The sequence below is a fragment of the Ptychodera flava genome, chromosome 3, assembly GCF_041260155.1.
Source record: "Ptychodera flava strain L36383 chromosome 3, AS_Pfla_20210202, whole genome shotgun sequence".
Taxonomy (NCBI): Eukaryota; Metazoa; Hemichordata; class Enteropneusta; family Ptychoderidae; genus Ptychodera; species Ptychodera flava.
The window spans coordinates 7,155,792-7,168,238 of record NC_091930.1 but is presented as its reverse complement, the minus strand read 5'-3'; the positions used below and the strand labels follow the sequence as shown (position 1 = coordinate 7,168,238).

Below are 12,447 nucleotides of genomic sequence, written 5' to 3'. Positions count from 1 at the left end.
ACGCACCGAGTGTGTGTCGGCTCTTTTTTTATATTCCGTAACGGTTGTCATAAATGTCAATGTGAAAATATTTTTGGATCATGGTTTGGGGTGAAATTGTTATTTTAGTTTGTTAAAAATACATTCTGCACAGAAAAAATGACAACTAATATCTGCTGTCATAGTTTTCTACAAATAAGAGTACAAAAATTTACAGAAAATATAAAAAAGACGTGAATATTTCAATGACCTTTCCCCGCCACGATGCTTTCCAAAGATATTTCAGTTCAGAATATATTCTTTAATAGTATAAGCATATTAATTACTTTCTTGATAGTTACTAAGTACAATTAAGTTGGAAAACTTCGAAAACAGCGTATAATTTTGTGCTTTCTTGCCCTTGGCGAGACTGTATATAGGAAAACTTTTCTTCCACAGTTTTTGTCGTCGGCCTCGTGACAGTAAATACGACCCCTTCTAATCAGTCGATTAAAGGTCGGACTCGACAGCAACGAATCGTATCGGCATTGTCAAAATCATCGCACCTTATCAACGGCTCGTTGTCACGTATTACTGCGAACTATGCGGTGGTTCCCCGGGGTGTTTCGTGTCCTCTGGCCTACCAACGAGAGGCTCAAGCAAGTTAGGGGCAACTGAAAAACGTGAAGCCGCTGACGTGTGAAATAATAATTGCCTTATCACATGCACAAGCCAAGTTTGTCGTCTCCGAACAAAAAATACGGGATTTATTCTCTGGTCGCTCTACGTCACGACAACCCACGTCTATGTCATCAATTTTGGTGCGTCGGACCTTTTTTTGTCGATCTTCGGTGTGCTCGTAAATATGTAAACAAACAACATGGCGGCCGATGTTTCTCCCACGATCAAAAGTCATGTAATGAAATCGATATTTTCACAGACTACGACATTACTAATCCGAACAATGTAAACACAAGAGTGTAACGCCTGTATATTCCGAAGGAATTACGTGAATAATTTGCGGAAACAACGAACTCGAAGCTGGTCGTATACCGTGGGTTCCGTACGTATTGCAAACAGGGTCAGGCGCGACGTTTACAGTGTTCGCGCCGTCGAGATTCAGTCGATATTTGTTCCCGAAAAATAGCGTATCTTCGTCTGTGATAAATTTCTAGGACTATGCTATCTTTGAAATAGAGTATAACTTTGCGGAAGGTAGCCTACGTGTAGACCGAGAGCTGTCATTTGCTCCACACACGAACGAACGTGAGCGCTAACGCACACGACGGACGACTGCAGACTGGAAATGATTGACAACTTGTGCACGGCGTACTGATATTTATTCCTAAAGTAGTTCAAAAGTTTAAACATGGAATCGTCATGGAAAACTTATTTTATTTTGCAAAAAATAACGAATTCTTGGCTTGTGCATGTGATAAGTATATTATTCCCTAATATTTTTCTTCGTTCAGCTCGGAAAATACTCGTGACGTAATGACCGTGTCACCACTCGTCTCCGACTCGTGGTGACACGGTCATTACGTCACTCGTATTTTCCTTCGCTGAACGAAGAAAAATATTAGGGAATAATATCTAATTGGCAGCCAGTTGACTTCCCCACCCCCTCGGCAAGCGAGAATATGGCATATCTTTACGGTCACTGTCATGAATGTACATCGACACTGCAGCGAATTCAAACATTACTTAGTAACCTCTTTGTGTTTACGTTCAGTTTCTCTCTACAGCACGTGATGTCAAAAGTGCCAGCTATCCAAATCGTCAGGGTAGGTGTGATACCCGTATAAACCTTTTTGACTGAATTTTTGTCTGATAGACAAAATTGACCTGTCGACAATCGCACACAATCTTTTGTTTTTGAAAGGATGGTCCTCGGAATTCCAATATGCGTTACTGAGAAGAATATGAAACTGAATTAGTTTTGTAGAACAACAATAATACAATTAAAGTTATACTGTTACCTGTTCCAATTTTGCCGCAGTTACAACGGAAAGAGAAAATCTAACCAATCACAGATTTTAAGCGGGTGACCGCTTTTAAAAACAGCGCCCTCATATGGGCATTTTGAATACCAAGGAACGCCCCTTTGACCATATATGGGCACGTTTAGATTACAGGTGACTGTATCACAGTTATTCTCACTTTCAATTTCTATTATGGAGAGCAGCAAGATGACTATGGCTAACATTACCTGCTCTGAACCAGACCATTGCTAAAATGTAACAAGTCACCCTATTGGCTGTATTTTGCCGTAGATCTCCTTGGCAGTCACGTGAACCCCTTTGAGCGCCGAAGTCAATTTATGTCACCTTTCAAAATATACTCCAGTCATTTTTTTTTCATATTTTTGCCTGAATTTGACAACAATTTGTAGCCAATGAGTCAATTCTGTTAAAAATTATCAAAAAATTACAGGAAAATTCATAAAAATGGTAGAATGTTGCACTAAAATTTTGGTGGGAAAATTACGGTTAAACTTACTCATTTAGGTAGCTACGGAAGACGTCAATTTTGAACGAAATTATGAGCTCAACGCTTTCGTCGGAAATCGGGCAATTATATCATTACATACTAATTGGCTAATTCCGATTGTTGTGCATTTTTGTTTCTTTCGTTCTTTGTTAAATTCGCTTTGTCAATTGTCGCGCAAATTTGTTAAAGCGCGCGTCGCGCAAAAAGGCAGATATCGTCGGATTTCACTTTTAGTTTTGCCAACAGTCACATTTCATAAAAAGACTCATCATAAAAAGAGTATGCCATTTTAAATAGATTCTATTTTTGTTTACTTTTTCCCTGCACTGTCGACATTTTAATGTGGCTGGTAATTTGAGCAAATACAATTATCGACCCGGGGTGGCGGTGTTTACACGCGTCACTCTCACCGTAATTTGCATGTGGGGATCTATTTACACGAAGCTAGGAGGCACCGCTGTGACGTCACTGTGAAACCCCACAGGTAGAAGCAGGCCGTTTCCCTGGCGACACCGCATACCTGATAAGCCGCGTTTCTTGGAGATGTTCTTCGCGATAAGTCGCTGTGTCAGTCTTTCCGACGCGCGCTCATCGGAGCTTCGTTCGCAGTGAGACTGGATATCCCGATTATTTGAACCAAACCTGCGATGGCCAAAAACCGCATCTTCGTGTGATGGTACACTCTCAACCCGTCGTCACAAAACGACTCTCTCCGTGCCTACAGTTAACATTACATGGATAGTTATGAAGGTATGTGTTGCGAACGGTCTATTGCGTTTTTAGGGAGATTCGTCACGGTGGTGGCCGCGTTAATCGGTTATCATCGCGGCACACCGAACAAATTACTTTCACTGCCCGAAATCCAAGTACAATGTTAAGTGGTATGCAGTGACTCCCGTTTCGCTTGTTTGGAATTCATGGTGTGTATTATTTTTTGTCGTTTGACGGAGCTTCAGATGCATACCGTCATCTTCTACAGTCGCTTCTAGTTAAAACTGTTCAAACGCCTCCAGCCAGCACTTTCCCTTAACTATGCGGGCGATTGCTACATGCAGTGTGGACAAGCCAGCATCTCCCTCTTTTCCCTATACATTTCTTAATTATTCATTCATTCATTCATCCATCCATCTATTCATTCATTTTCATATTTATATATCTATCCATTTATCTATCCATATATTTTTCTATTTGTCTATATGTCCTCCCGTTTGTCTATTTATTTATTCATCTATTTTATTTATTTATTTATTTATTTATTTATTTATTTATTTATTTACATGTGAGTAACGCTTTCATGCATCTGCATCGCTCCGGTGATAGTTTCTAGATTGGCGCGGCGTTTCAACCAACCAGACAATCATAGCCCTTGTCTGAGTATGCGGTTCAAATCGTGTAACCTGAAAATGGTAAAGAACTTAGCTAGTGAATCGTTTAATGAAAAAAAAAAAACGCTTATTGCATGCACAAGGGGTGACTGCTAGAAATCTGCTCAATATGATTCAAGGATGGTCATTCCCATCTTCCACGCTTAGGACCTTAATCTTTAAGTTCTCGTGAATCGTACAACAGTCAGTCTTCTTCGGTTGGGTTCAATTTGATCCCTGACTGCCATATGTGCAAGAAATTCTTGTGACGGGATGGTACAGGGTCGCCATCCATGCCCGTTCTCTCTCTCTCTCTCTCTCTCTCTCTCTCTCTCTCTCTCTCTCTCTCTCTCTCATATTACTGTTTCTCCCGCTTTCATTCAATTGAATCCCTTTCCGAATTTCCTCTACGTTGTGGTAAAGAATATTTTAATGTCACAGATGATCAACCCGTACACCACGATGTCCTCATCTCACCGAGTGATTACCCCGCTGAGTTTGCGTCATGTTGGCAAAGCAATGGTATTTTCAATGTTCACACTCCACGCACCGACGTAGGTGTTAACTACCCTACTAAAGCCTTCTTTCTTTGTATGAGAGGCGTTTTACACTTCATCGAGTAGTCTCTGCATAAACAATCAGCATTGGGAGATTTAAAGTCACAGAAAGAAACGACAATGCCGCGATTCTTTGTGTGCGCACCTACGTATGTTGTCGTGACTTAATTACTTCGAACTGGACTGATCTGATATCATGTGAGCATCGATGGCCTTTTCATTTTTTCCACATTGTGTTGTGAACCCAGACTGTATGCCCCACCCCCCTCGCGCGAATCTAGAGCTGGGATAACACTGTCTGTCATTCGTCTGTGTTGACGATGTATTCCGCACGTTGCGTTCTGCGTGCCGGGGATTAGTAGTGTCCTTCACGGCATTACGGTGTTGCGTTCTCGGCGGGTAACGTCATCAACACGTGTGCGTAGGTTTGGAGCCATTAAATATTGTCTGGCCATCGCCGTAATTGGCACTAATGTGCAGAACAGTCTAGGGAACCTGTCGCCCCCTCCTAATGATTGTGCATCAAAGAATGTAAGATTCGAGTCAGGAAATGGCAGTGTTTACGTTGCAGCGTAATCACAGTGTCGATATGCGTGGTTTTTGCCTGTTTCCATGACAACGACTACGGTTCTTGTTTTGTACTGATGTTTGTAGTCTGCTATTAACAGAGACAAAAATCAAGTCTCTGAAGGTTTATTAGTATCTTCAAAAGACAGTGAAACGTTGCAGACAAACAGTACCTGAAGGAAAACACATTTAGAATAAACATGTTTATGATAAGAATTACATTGGCACCGCTGCGTTTCAACGAAGTCAACTTGAATTTCCAAAGTCTGAATGACAGTGGCCGAAAACTTGAAAAGTTCAACGAATTTGTTCATGTCACTCTCTGTGTAACTGTCTTTCATTTTGATATATTCCGCGTCTAAAATCATTTCGGAGAAAATTGCACTAAAATCCGCGAGGTCTTGCCTTAAATTCCGCCGAGAAAAATGGTTGCACCTTCGTGTTTGCAATCATATATCGCGCACACCTACAGCCTCCAGCGTCAGTAATGCAGTGCGGAACTACACCTCTGTTCAAACTAGGAATTGGCGTTTTCGAAGATGAGGGAAAATCCGTCTAATTTTCTGACAGAATAATCCCAATTAAACATTTCCCCCTGAACTAGCTAGCTTACGCTGTACTTCGGCTATACGATATTATTCCCAAAGCGTCGTCACACAAAAGGATACACGACAACAGCGCGCTCGCCGGATATAATTACTGTTGTCTGTGAGATAGCGAAGGATACTGTCAAAATGACTTTCAATGAGAAGATGCTTTGGCTTGCCAGGATGTGGAAGTATACTATCAAGGAACAAAAATCTCACGATGTCAGCTCTCGTGATTCTTCTATTGAATGTAAAAATCCCAACTGAAAGAGCTTGTCCGATAATTGACCCACGGAGCTCGTCGCTGTCGAGGGCGAGCGCGTTATTACCGATCACTGTCGTCTGTGCCCTTCGATGCAAGGCGATGTGAACGAATCGCACGGTATCTTCATCTCACGAGAGTTAAAAAAAAGATTTACCGGACGCGATCTCTGCCCTGGAGCAAAACATCAGGATGGCACGGTGCACGTTTTTTTTCTATTCAACCAGGTGATCGATGTCCCCTGTTCATCAATTTTTGTCTCGCCGATGTTTGTCTCTTTTCTTTGAACCACACACAGTGGCGAGTCTGTGTATGTATGAACAAACGCTCCGAACAAAAACCAAATGAAAACATATCGATCTAATTGTGTTCAGACTGTAGCGCCCACTTTTTTTTTTGTTTGAGGATACCATCAATTTGGAGTCAAATCACGGACTCTATCTGTCCCCCATTGTCTCATTCGTTTCGCTCACATATCATCCGGCAGGCTTTGAGTAGATGGACACGTGATCATCTAAATGCACAAATCGATTCGCTTTTCCGTAAATCACATTAACTAGATATTATCACTGAAAGCTTTACATTCATTTCAACCCTTATCTGCTCCACTTGCCGTAAATTCCTTCAATTATATATAAACCCCCTCCCATATAAAAAATCTATATTTACCAATGGCTAGGCATGCGCTTTGTCTGCCGAGATATTGCTGATTCAGAAGTAAAGGTATGTATGTATGTATGTATGTATGTATGTATGTATGTATGTATGTATGTATGTATGTATGTATGTATGTATGTATGTATGTATGTATGTGTAATATGTTCGTGTTAAGGATGGAATGGTCGATGGATGTGAGTGCATATATATGCACGCATGTGTGTGTGTATGAAACTGCATATGTCCATACTGTCTATATCTCTCCTTATCTGTCTCGGTAGGTGTGATGGTGCACATAAACGAAGTCAATTTGCTATTCCCCTTTCACTACATGTTCTTGTCGAATTTATCATCTGATCAGTTATACAACGGTTCAAATAGTTTAACCTGTTGTCTGTCATACACGGTTGTCTCTGACTGGCCTAGTTATTTGCTGCATGTTTGCTAACATCTCTCGCTATATTTGCTGGTAGCCCCGTCTTCAATAACGTTGACTTTATCGCTCTGTCAATATGTTTTCAATGGCGGTAAAGCAAACACTGGGAGTTCCGCAAAATTTATCCTGCATCGATTATGTTGGATCAATATTAAAACCGACTAATGGCTGTCGGTGTGGCGCATTGTTCCGAAGTTTACCGATCGGTTACGACGCGCCACGGGGCATGCTGACACGTACGGCAGGCACGTGGAGTGTCTGCGCGACGTTATATAAACACCGAGGGAAAGCAATGGCACATTTTAACCCTCCGGGGTACAGCCAATGGAAATCGACGCATATCAGTGTGATTACGGTCAAATAATCACTCATCGATCGATGGATACATATCTTTGACGCTCAGTTTCCCCATTTTGCACATAAGTGTCATTTTGTTCCAAATTTGCAAAAATATCTTCTGGTTTCCTATATTTCACGGTGAATGTCCTTAGGTACGTAAGAAATGGCCGCGAAAACTGGTATAATAATTCTTGACGTTTTCAAACCGAAATTGTGTCTAAGTCGTGGTTCGCACGCTTCGAACTTAAGCTTTAAAGCCAAGAGGTATTTATACCTATCGCCGTGAACATCTTTATACAATCGTAGACGTCATAGTATGCGAGATTCGCGGCACTGTTCGCTGTCCGGATGAGAAAAACAGTCTCATACCTTTCAGTTTTTTTCTGCGCATTCACATTAGACAACGCGTGCGTATGTCAACAGTACGGGCAAGTTTTTCCTGGTTCTATGCCTCACACCTTGTAAGTAAAAGCACCACGCCTGAGTTGATGGCGGTCGATATATGTTTCTCCTATTGGATCATAACGTGGAGGTAGCAGCGAGACTCGCTTCTGCCCCCGTGACTTATTACAGATTGATTTAAGGCGGGTGCCACGTGTGGAACAGAATGCGCTTACCATTTGCGAAACACCTGACATTACTTTTCGGCCGACTTTACTGAAGGTCCATATATTTTAATTTCTGCTACTCGTTTTTTGACTCTCATGTTGTGTGTATCGGTACTTGTTTGTTGTCTATCTGTACTGTGCCGTTTGTGTTTGTTATATCGAGTTTGTCACTAGACTTAAAATTAAGCCGTAGGATTATGGCTTGGTACTATTATAATTAATCTGATTCCAAACACGACGCATTTGATAAACATGTTGCAGCTTCTGTTTCTTGCTAAGATAGTGCTATTAATGATGGTAACCATGGAAACACTCATATAACGTTACATTTCTCAAAATTTATTAGTAAATGTAAAACTATCGCGCGCGAAGTAAGTTGCGCGCTGTTTGGTTGAAACACCAATACGTTGGATATACCCGCATACCATATGTCGTCGCTAGTGCCACAAATTACATCCCACATCTCCCGTCTATCCTGGTATCATAAACGAAAACGTCGAGTCAAAACATCAGGAAAGGTTTGACGGTCATGCTCTATTCACGTTTTCCTCCTCATTCGAACAAAAACTTGAGACGTTCATAACTGATCACGTGATTTTCACGTACGGCGTGATTCGCTTCCGTTCTCCTTAAACACCTGCGAGGCGCACACTTCACCGAGGTGAACGTGAACCTTCACGTTTCATTCAGCGTATCTTAGAAGGGCAGTGAACTCTGGAGAACTCATCCAGATTTTGATGTGACAGGCCTGGCCTTGCCAAAGAGCTTAGGCCCCTTCAGCTCCATGCTCAAGAACTTGAACCTTGTAGTCAAAAACATTGCATTGCACCACTCAGGAGTTTCCTGCGCTCAAGTGCCCCGGCCATTTGTTGATGTGGTTTCAAGTCCCCCTCCTCCCGGCCATCTGTCGATCATTGGTTTCTTCTGTTCGTGTTACCCCATCAAAAAAAACCTTTCCTTCGTTTTCCACAAGCAGACTTGGAAGGGCAGGTAAATCCGCCCCTCTTTTCAGACCATCGATATTTTATACACGGTCCACACAAAATAATACAGGTTCACATAGAAAACAGAATATGCAAATTAAGGAGTGTTATGCAAATGACAGCCCTCTTTTTAGGGTCTATTATATTTCCAAGCTGTGGAGCACAATAATACAGCCCCATATAGCTAACGAGTTGGACGATTACACCACAAACTAGATAAGTTTTAATGTCCACGATCTACAACATTTTTCTCCGGTATTTTTGTTGTGTTGTATCAAGCATTTGTACAGTTTCTTGGTCTGCTTTCAAAATCCTGTAACCATCTGTACTTTACTGGTGAAAATTTGTTAAATTCCAACCAAACGTTTTCAATAACAAACGGAACTTTCCACCGGGCTAGAAAGCATCGTTCAAGATTGAAAATGCATGATTTTGGGAGCTGCCTCAGGCGTCTTAGACTATCAGTCGATATTCATGAGCGCACCAACACTGTGTTTCGCTTATTTGGATTATGCTGACTCATCATGGTCAAAATTTGATTTAAAAGAATAAAGTGATAAAAATATTGCTCTACGGGTACTACTAAAAGGTACCGTTCATAATCGAACTTTGTTTAACGATATGACATAGAAAAATTTTTTAAAAAATAGATAGACGGATAGTCTCCGTAAAAACGAGTTTTCAACTTGTCATTACGCGAGAATAACAACCGCATACGACCCACATTATACGGGAGAGAAAGATGATGTTTAAATTGTCGCCTCCATGAACGTCAAGGTCAATTACATTCGTAGCAGGTGTCATTGCGAAAAACATTCACCGATGAGACGAAATTTTGCTCTTGATTTACCCTGGTAATGGTGTTGAAAAACCGGTGTCATGGTGTTGAAAAACCGGTGTCATAATATCCCACAGTACCAACACGTGTTACCTACACGTTGAGGGGTCACGTTTTTCAGCCACCGGAGCTCCGTAATTGGCCCCAGCGTACCTCGGAGTGGCCTTCTTCCGTGGTAATTCACCACAGAACTTAATGTGTTCCCTCATGATGTCTCTGCCCAGTATTAATTGGGAAGCGGGAAACACAAATTAAGCCGGCGTCACCGTCGTCTAAGAAGGCCGCGTTGCCTGCAAAAACATTGAGATTGGAGTGTCGAGACAGAAAGGCTTTGCATTCTTGTCAAACTTTCCTCCAGGTAACGTAAAACAAGTCGCTTTTCAAATAAAGAATAAAAATCAGGGGATCATCGTGCAAATTTTCACACCAGAGAACGAACAACCTAATTACCGATCTTGACATTCAAAATGGCCGCCATGATCCCTGTGTCAACTCGGAGGGGGATTAAACTTTCGATTCTTGCGAGAACAAGACAGCGAAAACGCCTTTAACCACACGAGATTAAAAATAAATCCAATCCAAGCGGTAGACCTGAGAGATATTATCAAAATTTAAGATTCCGATATCTGACTATTGCACCTCCGAAATTTTTTCCTTATTACAGCTGTGTTAATCAGCTTTTCCAACATGTATTTCACAGTAAGTGATAGATTATGCAGTTTTTCTCAATGCGAAAGTAAGTCAAGGGTTTTGTTTGTCGTGTGACTTGATTTCACGTCGGATCTGCGCTCCTAAAACTGCCCACTGTATTGTCAACCAAAGCACCAAGACGCGGTACGATGTTCTAAGTGTCGTTGCGCTTGTAAACGAAAACGTCATCTGTATACGCACGTCGCTTTCGTCTTCTTTGTACTTGCTTTGACTGTGAAGGGCGACGCGTCACACCGATAAACAAAATATGAGAACGACTATAAATAATGTATTTTCGGTAAAATTGTCAGCACATTTGAGAATTTAACAAAGTAATTTTCACAGTTTACTGCGGAAAGTCGTGCCCAGTCGCGTCTCTTTTGTCGAATGCGATAAAAATCGTTATAGTGAGACAGGAAATTGTCTTGAATGCACGATATTTTTTATAACAGCAAAAAAATTTGTCCTTTCGAGATGTTGACAATGGCGGATCCTCTTTCACAGAAGATAAGTAGCTTTGACACTTATAAACCGTTTTCATCTCGTCAAAAAATGTCGGGCGCCACTTCAAATCACCATCGTAGATTTTTACAATACCGAGAGAGTGGGGAAGAGACCATATCAAGCGTTAGGAACGCCAATGTCAAGGGTGCTAATGTGTCAATAATTACTACATCAAAATCAAATGATTGTTTCTTTTTTCGCCTTTCGGCTAAACATATTCAAATATGCGCCGCCTCGGGCGAGAATCCCTCTGAACGTGATTCAAACTATCGACAAAAGATGATGATAAAAACCCTCCTTTCAGAAACATACTTCATTCCTTTTAAGACTCAACAACGTCAAGGTTCAATCTAGATCCAAAGACGGTATGCACTGAAGAATGATACACACACACACACACACACACACATAAAATATATATATATATATATATATATATATATATATATATATATATATATATATATATATATATATATATATATATATATATATATATATAACTCAAATCGCTGTTAAACAGACAAGTTGATTTCAAAGTGTCGCTATCAAAACAAATTATTTATCGAATTTCAACACAACCTAAATCCACATAAGAGAGTAAAATCCTCAGGAAAAACTAGTCTAAATATTGGTAAGTGTATGAAACTTAAGTAATTACCGATATAATTACTTTGTGCTTGACGTAATTCGTGTCACGTGTCACGTGACCTTTGCACTCTTTCGGGGGATTGGATGAAATTTGAGATTGGCCATCTGAAAAGATGCTGTCAGCAGACTGTAATAAGATTGATAACCTAATCATCTTTTTTTGCACCGATCCATTCTTATGTGTAAATTTAATATCTCATTGAGCTGGATTGGTTGAGTGAAATAAAAGCAAAGCGATTAATCTTTCGTTGTGTTTATGTCTGAAGTCGTTTGTGGGCGACGATAGCACTTTCAATACTTGCAAGTTAGTCCAAACACGCCGATTGGCAATATGTGACGTAATTCAAAAACAGAACCATTAATTTTTAAGAGAAGGGGACTTTACATTTGTTAGGATTATATGGTAAAAGAAGGCTCCTAAAATGGATCCAAAGCTCTACGAATTCTACATCGTAGATCCAACGGCATCCAGCAATAATATTCCCCCAAAAATACTATCTGGTATGTAAACATACAAAGTCTATCTTAAACAAATGCCTTTTACACGAGAACCAGAACTAACACGTCATGTGGAGCTGCCCTCCCCCTGCCCTCCCCCCCACCCCCATCACCAATCATCACCACTACGAATTACAGAAAGGAGCTATAGCTATAGCTATAGCTGTCTATATTTTACAACAGCGTTCTACCGATCCATGCCGTTATCAGACTGAGAGATTCTCTCATTGTTCTGCGGTTAGACAACATTTCTTTGTTATATTCAGCCACGTGACAGCGTAAACCCGGCGATGAAGGGGAACGATGTGACTCAATCTTTTCATACAACCACCTAAAACTGAAAGTTGTACTCGCCATTGTCACAAAAACTTCGGGTGGACTCAATATGAGGTTTTCAAACTGCTCTCTCCTCTCGGTTTTGCACAGCGACACAAACAGGAAAGACGAAATATTATTCA

At 40.9% G+C, this 12,447-nt stretch overlaps 1 protein-coding gene across 3 annotated transcripts in view; it reads left to right on the top strand.

Annotated features, from left to right (window-relative positions):
* LOC139129476 (adhesion G protein-coupled receptor L2-like) overlaps window positions 1-12,447 on the top strand; it is a 133,110-nt gene that overhangs the window by 64,326 nt on the left and 56,337 nt on the right. Inside the window, exon 1 of one of the 3 annotated variants that reach the window (XM_070695115.1) lies at window positions 2,910-3,198. The exons of the other annotated variants lie outside the window; for them this stretch is intronic. Coding sequence (XP_070551216.1) covers window positions 3,193-3,198 — 6 coding nt within the window. The 5' untranslated portion in view covers window positions 2,910-3,192. Of the gene's footprint in view, window positions 1-2,909; window positions 3,199-12,447 lie in introns of those variants that run through there. 3 annotated transcript variants of the gene reach the window in all.